General features: G+C 41.9%; 1 protein-coding gene across 1 annotated transcript in view; it reads left to right on the top strand.

The window, feature by feature from the left end:
- Positions 1–19,330, top strand: part of plxnd1 (plexin D1) — an 87,221-nt gene that overhangs the window by 9,146 nt on the left and 58,745 nt on the right. Inside the window, exons 5-13 of the mRNA XM_046056017.1 lie at positions 2,633–2,762; positions 4,327–4,504; positions 4,737–4,845; positions 9,598–9,697; positions 11,128–11,226; positions 12,781–12,870; positions 13,168–13,276; positions 14,336–14,493; positions 18,040–18,185. Of these exons, the coding sequence (XP_045911973.1) occupies positions 2,633–2,762; positions 4,327–4,504; positions 4,737–4,845; positions 9,598–9,697; positions 11,128–11,226; positions 12,781–12,870; positions 13,168–13,276; positions 14,336–14,493; positions 18,040–18,185 (1,119 nt within the window). The remainder of the gene's footprint in view (positions 1–2,632; positions 2,763–4,326; positions 4,505–4,736; positions 4,846–9,597; positions 9,698–11,127; positions 11,227–12,780; positions 12,871–13,167; positions 13,277–14,335; positions 14,494–18,039; positions 18,186–19,330) is intronic.

Below are 19,330 nucleotides of genomic sequence, written 5' to 3'. Positions count from 1 at the left end.
TTGAGATTGTAAGATTAAGTTTCCTGGATGTCTGCTTCAGTTCAGAGGCATCTATGAGGTATTGGATAAAGATAAAATCGGGAGTTTACTTGATAATCTAAATATATTCTTACAGACGGAAAACAAGGAGGGCACATTTGACCCATTGTAACCCAAGAGGAAGGTGTTGTTTTACTCCATGATTTCAAAATGAAATGTAAATAAATCATGGTTAGCTGTCACAAATGCTTGTATTTATAGTCTAAAACGTAGGGCTGGGATCCTGAACCTCAATTTTCTTTGAGTGCTGACTGAACTGTGCCTGTAGAATGAAGTATCAAAAACAGGCAAGTGCCAGAAGTTAGTATTGAATGCTTTGTCAGGTCTTGTTTAATACAGTTTTTGGTCAGGTGTCCCGATTTAAAGCAACATGGTGTGATTTGGCTCCCATACCGTTACAGTAATTCACCGCTGTCATGAAGCTCTCGCCAGCCTCTTGCTTGGTCACTCCATTTCTCCTCTTCCTAGCTTCCTCTGTCAAGGTCCTCTTCTGTGTCTTTGATTCTGCTATTAGCTAACGTTACGTCAATAGATGTTGCTGAGCCGGGTTATGTTGCCAGGGTTATGATCCAACATGACATCGGCGCCGCTCTCCACCAGCTCTTTGTGAGAAAAGTTACATAATGTTGCTTGTTCGCTGGCCGCTAGCTATAAATCTGGTGTTGATGTTAGCAAACTTAATAGATAAAACACTTGGACATCGGTAACGTTACTGTAAGTGCTCTTCTGTCTGTTGCGGTCTAGCTTTGTTGGCTAGCTTGCCACCTGGTTTCATGCTCGGTCACTCTCGCTTTTTCTCTTCCTCGATTGCTATTATTATTTTAAGATAAATTTAATACATAATGTTGCATGTCATGTCTTTGCTAATTTTATACATTTATGTATATATATATATATATATATTTTTTTTTTTTTTTTTGCCAAAGTTCTTGTTTGAGAGGTGTGGCATGTTTTGTTAATGAACAAAAATGGGTTTACTGTAGAAGACAACAAGACAGAGTCTACAGCCATGCTAGCAGCTCAGTGAGGCTGCGGGCTGCACAACTAATTGCTAACATCTTAGGCCTACATGCTGATGTACATGCAGGTAACTAATGTTGACCATGTTCACGACCTTAGGCTTGTAGCATTGTCATTAATTTGCAGATATTTGGTAAACCAAAGTGTTGGACAAAGTCTTTACTTGATGATGATGCTTGGATTAAAAAAGTCATTCATCCTCTGGGGACCATGATTGAACCGACCAGCTGACAAGTGTTCATATTCCTCAAAGTAAGATATCACCAAAAAGGATACATTTGGGATCTGGACATAATCTCGGGTATTATACTGACAACTGCGTCAAAAATGTTCAAGCAATACCCAAATACTCAAAGAACAACTTTCAAAATGAAAATTATTGAATCAATAACTAAACAAGTGATACATTTCCTGTGTATTTGTCATTTGCTGAGATTGTGTCCAGAGTTTATGAGTTTGTTTGTGTCTAGGGGATTTTTGTGTGGCTACCAGAGCCACTCAGTTCTATTTTTAGTTCAGCAGCTGACCTCATGGCCCTTCACAGTCCCACAGTGCCAATGGGACTGAGAATCTGGACATTCACTGTCCGGACTCACACTTACAGCCATGCGGGCACACAGACACACACTTTATTTTAAACAGCTATGGAAGTGTGAGAGGGAAGTGAGATGTGCCAAACTCATTATGTGGCATGTTAGGATGTTGCTAAATGGGGCCTCTTTGGTTTCTCCTTACTCTGAGGTCACTTTGTCCTTCCAATCTGCACTGCAGATGAACTGAGCTCGGTGCCAACGGCCAGTGAAGTTCATTAGTGAAGCAGAAGTCAGAGCGTGAGGCCACCTTGCTTGTTGAATGCCCTCTTACAATTCATCTGTCCTAGACCTTCATTGTACTCACAAATGGGCACATGCACACTGTGAGCTCTATGCATGTCCACATGAACACACACAAGTCCATGGATGCGTTGTTGGTCCACACAGATTAAGAATCAGTAATATTTTTATTCAACTATCTGCCACTGGCCCCTGATCTTAGTGACTGCAGGATGGGTTGCCATAGCAATGTGTGTGACCTGGAGTCAAGTAGTCTCTTGTGTTGAGCCAGATAAACTGACAGCTGAGGTCTGAATGTGACATTAGGAGACCAGAGCACCTCATAAATGTGTGGGAAGCAGACCATAAAACCCAACGGTAAGAATTCATCAAGTCCTGGAATGAAATGGAGACACGAAGATTCATCCTCTCCTCACAAAGCATAAAATGTTGACCTTAAAGCTCTGCATTCACACACACCAGTTTGGTAGTCGAGTGACCGATTGGGTCTCGATTACCAGCTGTAGCACTGACAAGCCATTGCAACATATGAGATGATCCCATTTTGATATGGGACATAATGACGGAAATCTAACCCCAGAATGTTAGGCCAACATTTCAGCTGCAGCCAAGTTTTCTGTGCTAACAAGAGAATTTGTTTTGTCATGTCATCACACCCCAGTGTCTTTGTGTTTAATCTGACCTGCACCTAAATATGATATGATTACTGTACCAATATTTCTGTCTGTCACTTTTTCCAGCTGTACCATCCAGAAGGAGTGTGCTCAGGGGCTGTTGGCACGCTCCTGGATCCGCATTGGTGAAGGCCTGCAGCAGTGTCCATCCATGACCCTGACACCCTCAGAGATTAGCGTCTCTGCAGACATCAAGGTATCATTAACTCCCTCCATGTTATTGTTGTCCATCACAACCTTTTCGCAAGTCAAATAGACACTACTGTTGCTCTTCGTTAAGTTATGGTTGTAATGGGGGCAGTGTATTTAAAGCTGTTGTCTCATGACCACCTTCGTAACCTGACACCTCTCACTATTATTACACACACTATTATCATTACACTACTGTCAATTATTATAGGGCTGAGCAATGGAAACAAACAATGGATCGAAACATTAGCTCAATCACAATCTGGCCAAGTGCAATGTTCAAATCGCAGGATTTTTTTGATAAAGGTAAAATATATGACAACATACCATTATAAATAAAGCATTGTGCTGCATTCCTCCACCACCCTAACCTCCTCTTTAATTAGATTTTTATCATCATCTTAAAACATTGTGGAAACATATAGCAACAAAACTATTATTATCAAGAACATCCTGCATGATTCCAATCTGCTTTACATGAGTTTCGGCTGTGCAAATAAAGGAATGCAGGTTGGTGGACAAACAAAAAGACACACAGGCTCTCCTGCCACACTGAAAATGAACCTTGGACTAGGTTAAGCTGCATCATAGCTGCTTGACTTGGATGATGAGCTTTGCCTGTAAAAAACTGTGATCTTTTACACTTTACCTATAAGTTTTATTGTACGGATTTGGGACATAGAGAAACTGTCAAATATTGAGTGCTACATAACACCACCAGTCTTATTTTAATCAAATTACAGAAGGATAATATAATCTGGCAAAAAAAGGGCCTGCATCATACTTGGGGTATGATATGTAAACGGTTGTTTTTCATTTCCAGTCAGTATCATGTAATAGAAGCATAAAACAAATATGACACTTAGAATGTATTTGACCTTTAATTACAGCTCGTAATGAGACGAGGCTGAGAGACGACAGGTCATTAATTGGTTCATTAATTGTGGATATTTGCTTGTTATGTAGGTCAGTTTGGCTGGGCTGTAATAGATATACCAGCTGCCTGATCCACAGGCATCCTTAAGAGGAACAGGAAGCTCAGCTCAAGGTTGTCTTCCCAAACAGGAAGCAGCAGGCAGGAAGTCAAGGCCTTAGCCAGGAAATGATCAATTCCATTGAACAATAGCATATTTTTAAGGCAAGTTCGTATCTGCTGAATATGTGATGTTGCTCTTCCTCTCTGCCTAACCATCTTTGTCTTCCTGCCCCCTCACCCCCCTACTTTTTTCTCACATTGAAATCATTTAACTGAAATTCAGTCATGTCAGTGAGGTGCTATGTTTCTCATTATATGTCTGTCATACTTAATCACATAGCCAGATTTAGATGTGAATGTAGCACTGTGCCATCTGTTTCTTCATTGCACATTAGTTTCTCTATTTCTCTGCCTGAATTCCTGAACAAACTTGAAGTAATGCCAGCACCATTTGCCCCGTACCAAAGACTAACTGTAGATACACTAGATTAGAAAATATGCGTGTGGGCGTGCAGAATTGAATTTATTTGTAATTATTTTCTAATAAGATGAGCAGTTATTCACATTTATGCTCTTATATCTGTTATGCTCGCAGGATGTCGGCATTCTGATTAATGGTAGTGTTCCTGATCTGGTTGGCTCCCGGGTGGAGTGTGAATATGGGCCGGGTGTTTCTACAGCTGCCACCGTGCACCTGGACTATGGTCTCACTCTGATCCAGACCTGTCCCCTGCTCCCTCGACAAAACTACCAACCCATCCTCCCTGGCACAGGTGAGCCTGAGCACAGGCAATGCTGCCAGTCATGAATCTCATCATCTCAATAAAAGTACAGTTCCTGTATGTGGTTAGAACAAACGGAATATCCTTTCTCACACTTCAAAATGCAGCAATGTCAGTGTAGCATGAGGATGTCCTGTGTCTACTTTGTGTTATGACAGTGATACCAATCTCGAATGCTTGACACATGCATGTGAATGTTGTTTACATGCCTTTGTTTCTCCAGATCACCTGACTGTTTCTGTGGCGATAAAAGTGAATGGCACATCTGTGGTATCTGGGAGCTTCATCATCTATGACTGCGAGAGGACTGGAGCAATACACCCCAAGACGCCGTGAGTCACACATTATTTTTGTCACCACTGTTTATCTCAAATTTCTCCATTTTTTTTCTCAGGGCTGATGATGCTTGGCCAACAGCATTGTTTTGATCCATTACATCCAATTTTATTCACTTACACACAGTGGTGAAAGAAACTAAGTAACTTATTTACTTATTCTCCACTTCATTCCAATGGACAAAATGTGTATATTTGTCACCTGTAGGTTTATCTGGCAGCTATAGTTACTAGTTATGATTGAGATTAAGACTAACCAGTGGTCCCTACTTTTTTGCCTTGTGCTAGCAGTTCCACCGACTGATTTAATCTCTTAACTTTTAAGGTGATTTCATTTAATTAATTGTCTGAGATAAAACTTTTTTCCCAATATTTCGCCAATAAAGCAAAGATTAGAGAAGGTCATGACCTCACAGGTTTTTCTTTGGATCCTATGGATAGGCGTGGCCCCTAGATTGGAAACCACTGGATTAAACTACCTGACTGTACAAAAAGTTGTTAAAAGTAGCTCTGCCTTGACCAGCTATTACAGTAAAATGATGCTTACAGCTCTATGGCATTGCAGATGTGCAAATATAGCTGGAAGCTAAAAGAACAGCTACGTTTCTCTACTCGAAGGCCTTTCCGCTTTGTCCCTAACCTCTTCCTCTCCTGTTTTTCCCTTGCTTTCTATTTAGGCCTCAGTGTGTAAGGGGGGCTTAGTGTGTATTTGGCTTGCTCAAGGTTTCTCAGTGCGGGATCAAATGTGGGATTAATATGCTGTAAACGTTAAGCCAAAGGAAATTGGATATGTATGTCTGGCTGGTCATGTTGATGTTTGTTTTTGTAAAGGACTGCGACTTGTATGGCCTGGTCACAAAGAGGGGTTTCTCATATCTGGAGGCTAACCAGCTGGCTTCCTCTTGCATGTTGGACCATGTCAGAGGATCCACTTTATCTGATGGGCGGATCTTAGGCTTAGAGGGGCATCAATGTGTGTGTGTGTGTGTGTATTTGACTGATTCACTGAGATTGAAATCATTTGGGTCTGTCCCTTTTGTTCACTTTTTGAAAACAGCCTGTAGGTGTGAACACAGCAGTTGCAGGTACATGTGTGCAAGACTGTACCCAATATGTGCACGTGGCCTCTGTGCTCGGCAAGGTCCAGGAGTGTGAAATTAGACGGTGGTTTGTTCAAGGTGATAATGAGCAAAGTGCCATTCTCACAGGATGAGCATTGGACTGCAAACTGCGGAGCTGCTATACTCTATCGGATTTTAATCACTTTAAGCTGTTTTTTTTTTATTATCCCTAAAGAGCCACTTCTTTTCAATAAAACTAGATAGTCAAATCTCTTTGTTTTGCGCTTTATGAAAAAAGCCATCACTTACTTTCAATGTCACAAAGGAAATATTGTAAAAGGAAGTTATGGTAAACATATTGTTATATTGGCTGTCGTCCCGCGCAACTTTAGTATGTGATTTAATTACTTAAGCAAAAATGATCTTCCAAAAGATGTCAGTGGATGATATTCTCATTCAACTACATAACTGTTAACCTTGCACACAACAAGGTGAGATAATATCAGCAGTATACCACTGGATGCTCTCCTAAAGGGCTGGACAATGAACCGAATTTTAGGGCTAGAAGTAATGATTATGTTCGTTATCGATTCATCTACCAGTTATTTCCTGGTTTAAAATGTCAAGCCACCAGTCCAAAACTACAAGGAAACCCGATTAGCCGTCACATAAGACCAAGAAAAGCAGCAGATCCTCACTATTGAGATGCTGGAACTGGAAATCATAGCTTAAAAAAAAGATAAACAATTATCAAAATAGATGCAGATTAATTTTCTATCAATCAACCAAACAATTGAGTAATCATTTCAGCGCTACCGAGTTTAATGAAGTATTGACAATATCTCTTTTAAAAGCAAATTTTCTCACATTACACTTTTTCATAGATAGATAAATTGTCTAAAGCCCATGTAATTAAAAGGAGTATGACAATGAACCACAATGACAGCTGACAGACATTTAATAATAATAATAATTATAATGCATTACATTTATATAGCGCTTTATCATAGATACTCAAACCAACCAATCAGAACAGAGTTCAGAGATTTCAAAGGGTACTTGTACTTTTTTACTTTCACACATGACGATCAGTTTTCTTGTCACAAAGAATACTACTCACTGTGAAAACAGTTGTATTTTCTGTAGCTCTGACAAATTACCTCGATGATGTCATAGTGATGTCATTAGGTCTCTCTCAAATTCAACTGGAGACTATACATTTTTACCAGTGTTTAACTGTGTTAAAAGATGTGAAACTTTACAAGTCAGGAAGTGTCTAAAGAAAGACACCATTAAGTTGCATTGTGGAAAACGTAGGAAACAGTGTTTTTGGATCTTGGCCCACACTATGGACTAAAATTCTGAACATCTCATCCTCTGCTGATTCAATTTTGACCAATATTGTTTCCTCTGTGTGTCTCTTGTAAGTCTACCATTATCGAAAGTGTGAGGCCAAATCGCTGGAGTACCCCTTTAACTAGTCCTACTGTAATAAATCAGGATATTAGAAATGAGCTGACATAAGGAATGAAATATCAACTTCCAATGTGGCAAAAAAGGCCCCGTGGCAAAATATCAGCATTATTTTTGCTTAAAGTTTGAAAAAACCTCAACAAAGGGGAAGGTTACGGATTTCAGCTTTAAGAGATCTTAATTCATTCATTAACACATTAAATTTGTGTGTGTGTGTGTGTGTGTGTGTGTGTGTGGGGGGGGGAGAGTATTTAGACAGTTCTCCCAGGACCCATTCAAAGTGGTCACTAGGCAGAGTGTTAATGACAACCAGACGATAGCATTCCAGTCTCACCAAACAGCCTAGTGGACAACCACCTAACGTGCCCTCTCACTCTGTTTTTCTCTAATGTACCTCAACCATACACACAATCATACGCACTTTTTATTTTTTTTATTTGCTTTTTATGTCTCTCTCTGTGTCTAATGTTTTGGCACGTCTTTCTTTCCCCCTTTCCCTTGTCTGTCTCTGTTCCTCTCCTTTCGCTTCCCCTGAAACTGGTCTTTTCTTCCGGATGTATTTCTCTTTGACAGAGACATGATTGAGGATGTGTGTTTAACCGCTGTGTCCACTGAGAGGCCCTGTGAGTGTGAGCCTGACTGTGTATTTAGTGTTTGTGTGTGTGTGTGTGTGTGTGTGTGTGTGTGCATGGTCATTATGACTCGGAGTGGGCAGTGTCACAGGGTATTTACTGTCAGCGTTAGGTCAAGCAGAGAGAGAGGTTGTGCGAACAATCTGTATATGTGTGTGTGTGTGTGTGGTAGTGTAAGGTGTTTTAGTAGGACAGAAAGGGAGTCAGGGAAAACAGAAAAGCTGCAGCTGATAAGAGCCTTGAGGGGGCCGTCTGTTTCTAATCAGAACACACACACACACACACACACACACATGTTTCGATTACTCTCCTGCATCCCCTTACACACATCCCACTCCACTTCCCCCAGTCTAAAGACCCCCCCTAGAGTACTGCTATCACTGGAGGCACTATCATTCCTAGTGTGAGACATCTGTCTCTTCCCAGAGGCAATACAGTAATTCAGTGACACACACTCGACTCACACACATACTGTACAGGGGAGGTGTTCAATTGAATGTTTAACTGAAAAACACACGTTTGTACTCGATCCACAGCAACTATGAATACAGTACAATCCATATCCCCAAACACTACCCTTAATCTTCTCACCTATGTTGATCACCCAACTCACAACAGGCAAATTTTCATATATATTTATATTGAGTTGGTGGCAGAAATCTCAGAGATTAATATCTCAAAAGCTCAGCAAACAAAACCAAGACTATCTGTATGGCTAGATAAAATAATGCGCTGGTTATCTGGTTGAACCAACCCTCTAACCTAAGCTTAATTTTTAGCTTAAAGCAATATCTGTCTAAAGTTTGTTCTAAAGCCACTAGTCACCATACGCAACTAGTCATACCAGACTAACTAGGCTGAAGCTGTAAAACCCCTAAGTGTATTGAATAGAGCAAGGATGTGTATAATTGAAATATGAGTTCAACTTTTCATCTGTAAGAAGTAAAAAGTGTTATTTCTGCTTTCTGAAGTTACACGCTGTTGCTTTAAAGGATAAGGCTGGCGATATTTTATATTTTTGTTAATGTCAATCCCATGAAAAGGTACGTCAGTCTGTCTCTCATTACTTTCCGACTTCCCTATCGTGGTTCTCCGCTCCAAGACCGTAGTTTCTTGAATACATTTGCATGAAATGTGTGGAGTCCACTGTCTGCTTCTGGACCTACACCTGTGCTACTAGACTACAAAACCATAAATGGTAGACACAAAGCTAGAAATACAGGAGACAGCACTTAACACACACATCATCATTTATCAGTCAGAGTGTTTATAGAGAAGTGCTTTGTTTCATCTCGGCAGATTTGGCCCAGTTTGACCTCCTGGCTGGCTGTGTTGTAACTGTGGAATGAATGTGAATGCTACTGTGACTAATCATTACTTCCTTTTATTAAAGCTAAATTTTGATGCCTGTAATCAGTCCGGCAGTTGTGTTACACTTGAAACTAAAGATTGGGCCACATAAAGACTGTATTTACTGCATGGGAAAAGATTAGAGGGAGATACAGGGGTTAAAACAATTCAGATCTGGCTAAATTTGATCCTTGTTTCTCGACTCTTTCCATGTATGTGTCTATCTATGCCAGATGTGTGAGCTGCCTGAGCACCAAGTGGAAGTGTTACTGGGACCAAGAGAACCACCTGTGTGTCTCCAATAAAGATGAGTCAAAGCACGACCTGTTGGAGGTGGGTAACTCTCCTTTTTTTTTAAACTCCTTTTACTCAAAGAGACGCCCAGAGAATCTCATAATATTAGGATCCCACTAGTTAGAACCTCAGACACAATCCAGACTCTTCTGTCCAACAACTCCAAGTTTGCTGTAATGATCTGAGTCCAGACAGGTTAGGCAAGAGCAATCATTTGGCAATTCAGTATGAGGTTTAAAATGTCTCAACTGTAGAAATGTTGAAACCTGCTATAAAATCTCAGGAGGTTCTGGTTTTACAGACTCCTTACAGGGTAATGTACCATTTTAAAACTCCTCTGACCTCCTCTAACGTTGGCAGTTTAGTTTGATATCCCAGCATGTGGAAGAGTAGGTTCACTGTGTCCCTGTTTTTATTGGGAATTATTACTAAATGTCAAGACTGCTTGTTCCCAGCGAAGAGATAAATCTACACCTACACCTTTTTAGCTATGGTTTTATATATCCCTTCATTTTAGGTAGGTAACACAGTATGAGATTGTACAAATGGATTATGTAGTTGTATGTTTGGCAACATAAAGCCCCATGAGGGTGTTAACTACTCTGAAAAGCAAACAAACCGAATAGTGTAAAAGGCTTGGCATGAGCGCATGAGAAGGCTGTGAAAGTGGGAAATGTATCCAAACCTAGAGTAGCATCATTGAAACCAATTACAGCTCCCCAGATACCACTGTCCTTTGTGCTTGCTCCTGACAACATCAAGACTAAGTCAGCCATCTTATTATACTTGTACCCCGTGGAGCTTTATTGCCGAGCCATGGCCCGTGTGAGGAGGCATCCTCCCAGCAGACTTTGGCCCTGAGGGCAAGGGGGTCTGACTGTGTCCACACACAGTTCTGGTCCCAGAAAAAGTGGAGAGGATGTGACTCACAGTCCTCTGGTCAACTTCTGGTCTTGTTCTAGTGTCTAGTGTTTTATTGCTGTGAACGTGAATGCTTTGCCTTTATATCACAAGACCCCCTGAAAGAGGAAATAGCTGAAGTGATAAAGACATCATTTTCTAAGCAAACACAATCCTAGTCAGGCGTGCTGTTTCAGATCCCAAGACGCACAAAAACAAACATATTAACGCACAAGAGGCTCAAGTTACTTTTAGTTATTTAAATGTTAGGTTCTTTTTAAACATGAATAAAACTGGATTAGGTCTTTGTAATGTAGGTCATAAGGATATGAGGAGGTTGGTTTTTTACTCTTCTGCTGAGCCCATCACAGTGTCCGGTGGGTCTGTTTTTCTAATCCCTCATCGTCTCGCTATTTGAAGCTATTGTTGTTTCCCTCAGAGCGAGACTTTACCCTCTCATTTCCTCCTCCTACAGATAAACAGGACAGGTATTTTGGGTTGCGGATGTGTGCTGGGGAGTCATTGTTTTCTTTAACTCCTTTATGTCACTTCCTGCGCCTACACCACAGAACGCTGCTTCCTGTCCCAGCCTGGTTGCCTCAGAGGTTCCTCCATCACCATCAGGAATGGCCCAGGACTTCACCGTATCCATCATCAACATCCAGGAGGTACGACAGACAACCCCCAGCTATGGAGCTGGACTTGGACTTTGTCCAAAATGCACGTTGTGAAAATGACTGGAATAAAACATAAGCATATGGCGTGTTTTCTTCAAGCTGAGTTAAATGCAGATGGAACTTTGTGTGCTGGGATTTGGGTCAATGAATGAGCAAAACCTGAGTTTGAGTGATCTCCATGTTGTGAGACGGATATGAAAAAGAAGAATTAGCGAGTATCTTTATGCTTATGTTGCTCACTGCTCAGTTGTCCGGGCCCACCATGCATCTGGTATCTAGCTGTGACTAGCTGAGCTGTGCCTTCGTCAGCACAGTGTACAATGTGCAGTCAGTCTGAGGAAGCACACGCGGCAGGAGCTTTATTTCACTCATGTTCATTTTAAATTCGGTTAGTCCTTCCAGATCAGTTTTTTAAACTCCTATTCTCATCCTTAATCCACACTGAGCGAGTCAGACGCTGATCCTGCATCACCGATAAGGATACAACTGGGATCTTCTAAAAATTCCAGTGCTGACTAGTTGCCAGGCGTGGTCAGTCACACGCCATACCCTGGCCTTTCAAGCTGGTGTGTTGCTATGGTGACAGACACTGAATCATATACACCCCCAAACACACACATTTCCTCAGGACAGCCTGGACGTGATTGGTTATTCATACTACTCTTTAGTATGAAAGTTTAGGCAAACTGACTTGTCGGCAAGTCAAAGCAGCAGGAAATATGTTGTCACTCATGTTTGTGCTCTTGGATAAGCATCGCCGTCACTCAGACCCTCCTGGAATTTGTGGTGAATTTTGGTTTGGTTCTCACACTCTTTATTAACCTAATATAAACTATTTGGACTTTACTGTGATAAACAGGCACACCAAAACATACAACAAGCAGATGCTTGCAAGTTTGTCCTCCAGTATCTGTTAGTTCTCAATGTGTACATAAGTCCAGGGAACATTTCAATGTGTGGGAAAAAGAGCCTGTCAGATGCCCAAAAAAATCAGGCTTCTCTGGTGTCAAAAAGCACATAGAAATAGCAAAGTGTGGAGAGGGCGATGGAAGTAGACCAATTTAAGCCGTCTGGATTCACACACACAAATGATTTCATCCTCTTCAAGTGCTTATCCTTTACTGCTCTTAACTCCTATCTTAGCTCCTTTATGGTCTTACCTTCACATACCTTGGCTCAGTTAAACTTGGGGCACTCATTTTCCGAAGAATAAATTCATATTCATTACTCTAGTTCTCAGATGACTTGCCGAGGTGTGGGAGTCCAGATGTTTATGAATATGAATTTTGAATGGATTGCATCTTTTCCTGGCAGGGACAATTATTGTGGGTTATTTTTCAGTATCCTGGTACTCCTTCGGAGCTGTCAATTGTTACCAGACGTGTTTGACAGAAAATTTCTTAGCAGAAGCTTTCTCCAGTTCTCTCATTTTGGCTACTAAAGCAGTGATTATCTTGTTCTGAGAACAGCATAATATCATATGTTGCTTGCTTGTTTTTTTTTTAAATACTGCATATTGTTTAAAATGTGTGCTTTGCATAACAGGGGGAGGGGCTGGAGTGTGACTTTGGGACGGAGCCGCGATATGAGGCCACATGGCTGAACAGCTCGATTGTCAAGTGCACTGGAGTTACAGTAAGTAAAGACAATGACCTACCAGAAATAACTTGTAATTCTGAATAAAGGTCAGTTAAGCTCGTGTAAAGTGCACTGTACATTTACCGTTTCAGTGTGCTCATTATTGTTAGGTGTAATCCTTGTTTGTAAGTTGTTTTTAATGCAATTATTTTAAACCCTTGTTTGGAAGTTGATTAAGAACCCATTATTATCTAGATCAACAGCAAGAGGGAGTAAATACATGTGGAGACAAAATGACACACATTCACAGCACAACCTGTTTCATTGTTGCCCTTTACCTTTCTGTCCATGCAGCTGTCCACCACTCAGAGGAGTCAGGTTTATCACCTCAACCTGAGGAGGAGAGGATACTCTAATGGACCGGGGGTGGATATTTTTGTCGACAGCCCTCAGCCCATGATAGGTAAGACATTGCAATCATAGTTATGTAAACATGTAAAAAAAAAATAAAATAAAAATACACAAATGAAAAATACCATTTCCATCTGTTGCGCTTCAGCTGTTTGCTAAGTTCTCCTGTATGTGCAGCGTAATTAGACACTCACAAAAATAAGAACAAATCTGACACTGTTGCTCCCAGAATGCATTTCACTGGTGCATGAATGTTTTCTGATGAGACTGGTGGATTTAATTAAACCTGGAGAAAAATAAAGAATCGCTTACAGGGACAAACAGTGTTAGACTACAATAATAGTAGTTGGTGTATTACAACACATAATTTTCTAACAACTAGTAATTTCCCATAATATCATATTCTGCTACTGTCTAATTACACATAATGATTATAGAACATAGTGAGCTGCAATTTAAGGTGTTATCAATGCCTTTTATAAGCCATGTCCGTATGCATTGTTGAAATACAGTTTGAGCTCCATGACAACAATGGGGTGATGAAAAGTGTTTTTGAACTTGGCATGTTGTCTACAGTGCAGCTACAAGCCAATCACCGCCTAGCCCAGTCCCAGATGTGCTGTTCACAGTCCATGTGTCTACCATTTGAACAACAGCCCTGAGTTACTGCCAGACACTCAGTGAACGGACATGATGGTTGCTTCATAACATCCAGAGTCATCAAATTTAAAAAAAAAAAAAAAATAGACACACACTTTATCACACACACGCAGGCACATACACGCTGTGATATGCACACATTCATGCGCAGATGCACATGCGGTGATACAAATGGGACTTCTCCATGGGACGCACATTGGAACATGAACATAATCATCTGTTTCTCGCTGGCTTTGTTCTCTCTCTTTTTTCCTGATTTATATTTATAGCCATGCATCATCCTACAAATGCTTATGCTGTTTATTTAAAGCATGCCGCCCATATGGGTCATATGAAAGAAACTAAGGAATCTACAGTACTTTAAGTTAACCAGACAAACACAGTTCAGTGATGCTGTATTACAATAATAATTGCCTCTATGTCTCTCCCCCTGTATCCCATCTCCCTCTAGTGGAGGTGTACAACTGTAAAGTGGGCAGTTCGGACTGTTCCCAGTGCTGGGGCCGGGAGGATCAGGGTCACCTCTGTGGCTGGTGTGAAAACAGCTGTAAGCTGAGGGATGACTGCCAGTCGATCATGAATCAGTGTCCAGCTCCTGAGATCCACAAGGTAAGATCACAAGTTAAACATGCTACAAATGTCTGCGTTCATTGTCCCACGCTCCCCACCCCCTTTCTGCAGCCATCAGGCTCTATTTTCGGTTCTGCTTGAATCATGGGGTCACTCACATGTTGCGGTGCCCCCATTCCTTGTCTGTCCAGTGTCAGCTGCTGAGGGAGTGTCTGAATAGTGTCTCATTGAAGCAGTTCACTCAGTAATAACACCAACACTCACTTAGCCAAACCCCGTAGGGGACACAGCGGTCCTCTAAGGGCTAAGTCACTAAGGACGACACACCTTCCACCATGTGTAACTACAGTATGTGTGTAAATTGTGTGGATGGTGTCTGTATAGGGCTCTTTGTGTGGAAAGCCTCAGGATCTAAACGAAAGCAAACAAGATCCATGAGGGATTTTAGATTTGTGGCCACAAAAAGAGCAAAAACACAGTGGTAAAAAGGAATTAAGGAGTGTTTATCTTACACAGGATCTGACTGCGGTCACGTCAAAATGGTCATCGTGATTACCAGCGGGGCCTTTCTCTAAACTGTTTATGGAGCTCATTTGCATGATCCTCTTCATTTGTTTGTCCAACTTTAATGGGAGAGTATTTATAGCCATCCTCCAAACCTTTTTCTGCCACTACCGAACATTATATCAGCACAGCTGCAGTAGGCGGTCACGGGAAGCACGGCTCACATGAGACCCAGTCGGCCTGAACTTCCTGTAGATAAAACCTGGTCAGCCCAGGGGAATAAGTGAGCAGAACAAAGCAGGCAGACACACTCACGTTCACTCACTCTCTCTCACACACACACAGGCCCACAATATGTCACACAAATAGGCCATATTGAAGCATTCACGATTATCCCTCATTCTTTGTAGCTGTCAGTGTACTGTGACTAACAGGATGCTCTGTGAGAGTGGACTTCTTACGTGACTGAAGTTAACTGGGCTGAGATGCCGTATGTGTAGGTAGACTATTGTTGCAGTATTCTCTCTCTCTCTCACTCTCTCACTCTCTCACTCTCTCACACACACACACACAGGCTCTCTCTCTCTCTCTCTCGCTCTCTCTCTCAGGAGAGTAGGTTGCAGAAATGATACTGGGGCTGTGGTTATGTGGGGTGTGTGATGCAACGCTTTGGCAGCCATGTTTTCCCAGAGAATCCATAGGGGTTTGAGCCCGAGTATTCCAGCTTAGGGAGGAAAAGATCAGCTCTCTCTAAACATTCACACACACGCATACCGCAGCGGTTCTTAGTTATATAGTCCTTTTCACTACGTGTACGGCTAAGACAATGAAATGTGTTTTTTCTTGCTCTGCTTTGTCACATACAATCTCCGTCACAATATACTAGTACCAAAATATCAATAATATGGAGGAGGATTTCATTATTCCCTAAACTTTGCTACACGCCACCTAATTGTGAAAAATGCTCTTCGTTCAATAGCGTGACGTAAGACAATGGAGACATTTGTTATCTCTGCGGGCCCTTTATTCTCATGTTATGTGTGGGCTAGTGCACTGTTCAAAAAAATTGATTAGAGGTACTTCGACATCCAAAACAGGAACTGCCAAACATAGTTTATCCACAACATGAAAAGAAAGCGAGAACAGAGGGATCTGGATCTGGGTGAGTTTGGGAGAGAAGATGGAGACCTATTCGGACGGAGAAAGGGTGGAGAAGGGTACAGTATAGTGAGGAGCCTTTTCCTGTTTTTGTCCTCATGTCCTCTGTGATTAGTGTGATGCAGAGGAACTGGAGTGAGGAAAGGAAGATGAAAGATCAGGCCTCAAAGCGATCTATTGGGAACAAAAAATAACAAAAAGAAAACGTGGATTTTATCAGTTAGGTAGTTTATCTGGTGCAGGTTGCATACCTGCATGTGCAGTACATTTGGAATATATCGGATTTGAATACGGGGATGTGGAATAATTTAGTTTAATAGCTCCAACATTCCTTGTGGAGGTTTATTTTTTTTCTTTTTTTCTCGCAGAGACACATTCACACCGTGTGATCTCCCTGGAGGCCTGGCAGAGTTTGTGCTGTAAATCAAGACTCACAGACTTGTAAGAGGTGTAAATGAACAGCATGCCAGCTGATGTTGATGTCAATGCTCAATGGCACCACAGAGACACACTAGAGTGCTATAAGATGCATAGTGATAATAAATAACTCTCGCTGTAGAGAGAGGATGGGTGCTTTTCTGTGTTCAACTGCCATGCCATAGTATGTGTGCATACATGTCTGTGTATGAAAGAATGTGTTTTCTTCGAAGGAAGTATATATATGTGGCCTAAGTAGGCACAGGGTGGTCACACTTAATACTCTAAATAGCTTTAAGTAACCACAAAAACATTTGCATCATTTCCTGTGGTGTAGCTCCCACATAAAAATACCGTAAGTAATGGGTTGGTTTCCACTAGTTTGTTTTCACACTATATTAAAAGTAATATGCTCTTTCTTTACTTAACTGCCTCCCCCTTCTAGCTGGGAAATATATGGTTTATTTTTATTCGCTGTCACTCTTGCTGTCTCCAAATGATCTGAATTCAGAGCCAAACCTTGTCCTTTCACCTAGACCAAACAGAAGTGCTGTTTTCATTCTTAGGCTGAGTTTCAAGATAGCTCCGGAGCCAGGCTAATAACGCAGAGGGGTCACACTGACCTCGGCTTTGACAGGGGGGGTCATTCAGGAAAACATTGATGCAACTGGGCTAGCCATGCTACAGTGGCAAGGTGATGGTAGATTGCTTCTGTCTGGGCATCGGAGATGCTATCTCTGACGCTTTGTTTCCGTGGTGATTTGAGAGGTGACGGTCCTCTCCTTTCTTTCCGCGGCTCCTGAGTGGAAAGTTAAGAGACCAAAGGCGAGGGCTGAAATGATGTGTGAGAGCCATACCCCTGAACAACAGCAGAAATTGGACTAAGGAATTTGACGGAGCAGACACAGGAAAACAGATGAAAGGGAATAGCAATCTGCATTAATTCCCCTCTTGAGGCTTTGCTCTCTCACTACCACCGCCACCACCACCATCAGCATTCACTCTCCTCTCGACACTCAGTTCCCTAAATTGCCTCCCCACTCATCCACCTTTCTGCTGTGCTCTCCACCTCGCCTCTCCAGCCCTCTCTCTCTCACTCTGTCTGTCTCTTGTGGGATGTGAAGGGGGCTCTTAGGCTGCTCTTTATTTGCATGTTCTGTAGAGGATTAGAGGCTGAAGAGTCTCAGACTGGCACAGTTAAGAGTCTGCTTTGTGTGTGTGTGTATACACCTAAACCGTGTGTCTATTCTGTTAGATCTCAGTCTTCAGCTGAAGAACACTTACATGGGCCACTTGTCCTTATCTCTCTGTGTGCCACGGTCCATGTCAGCATCAGAGACAGCATCCCCGTTCTCTAAATTCTCTGCCATGTTCATTATCACCCGTCATTAGTGGAACATTTTTAGGGAGGTAATCTACTTATGAGCGCTAATGTATTGTGCATATTACAGTGTTTTCCCAGGCTTTCCTTTCTCCCTGTTCATTGCTTCATTCTGTCTTTGTTAGATCTTCCCCCTGAGGGGTCCAGTGGAAGGAGGCACCCTGCTGACAGTACAGGGCAGGAACCTGGGCCGGAGGGCTGAGGCAGTTATGGTATCTATTGGACATGAGCCATGTACTCTCCGGCCTGACCTCTACACCGTTTCTGTAGAGTAAGTACTGTAACATATAGCAGAATTATGATTCACAAATTTGCACGCATAGGTTTCTGTCAGCTGTTACCGAAGTGTTTGCTGAAGCATAACAGTGCCGTTTCTTTATACTTTTTTAATTACACAGTCTACATTGTCAAAATGGCACCATGGAAGAAATAAGAGCATGTCCTATACATCAATATCGTTTGTATTTTTAAACCCTGCTAAAATATGCAGTTATGCTGCAGCTAGGACTGGTGAGATGATAGCTAACAATTACCTGTTGTCATGGTAACCTTGCATGCTTTCAGGCAGGTGAGTGGTCAGGTGGATGGCAGGCATAAATAGACTATCAGAACAAATGGAAAGATTTGTCGCAGTTTATATACCTTTAAAGAAATCCTGACATGGAGATCTCAGCCCTGGACACAGTGTGAAACCAGACCTGAACCAGTGAAATTAAAACTCATTTAATGGCTAGCCACTAGAGGAAGCCAGCTGTCCCTCACTGGAAGACCTTATCAGCAGGGGAAAATCGAGAGATGCCATCTGTTAAAAAACTTTAGGAACCACAGGAAACTCTTGAATACCTGTAATACAGGTGTTAACATTATATTTAAAGATGTCTATGAAGATTCTCAGTCATCCAGGTCATAGTTATCCAACGAAGGTTAAAATCAAGGGCAACTGGACTTGGTTGAAGATACTGGAAGACGTTTCGTCCCTCATCCAAAGGACTTCTTCAGTTCTGACTGACTGGTAGGGAAACTCAGCTATTTAACCTCAGTGGGGTCGTTGGCCCGGGTCATCGATACCGCTGGTTCATTAGTGTTCCTTGTTACTGTGACGACAGTCGTTACAGTCGTTAAGACTACCTGTGGCCAAGACTGAACGACCATCGTTGGTATCTTCACCTGAGGCCAATAGGTTACGTTTGTTGAGTTTCCTGGGAAGTGATGAAAGGACAGCATTGTAAGTGGGGGATAAGTGGTGGCGTAGACCCCCTCCCCTGTTCAATGACGGCTTCTCAACCCTGGTGTAGTTGGCTTCCTTGACACCTCTTTCAAACCATCCATCTTCTCTGTCTATAATGTGCACCTGGTGGTCCTCAAACGAGTGTCCTCTGTCCTTCAGATGTAAGTAGACTGCAGAGTCTTGACCTG

Source organism: Micropterus dolomieu, linkage group LG08, assembly GCF_021292245.1.
Source record: "Micropterus dolomieu isolate WLL.071019.BEF.003 ecotype Adirondacks linkage group LG08, ASM2129224v1, whole genome shotgun sequence".
Taxonomy (NCBI): Eukaryota; Metazoa; Chordata; class Actinopteri; order Centrarchiformes; family Centrarchidae; genus Micropterus; species Micropterus dolomieu.
Note: the sequence above shows the minus strand (reverse complement) of the source record. Positions and strands in the feature narration are given on the sequence as shown.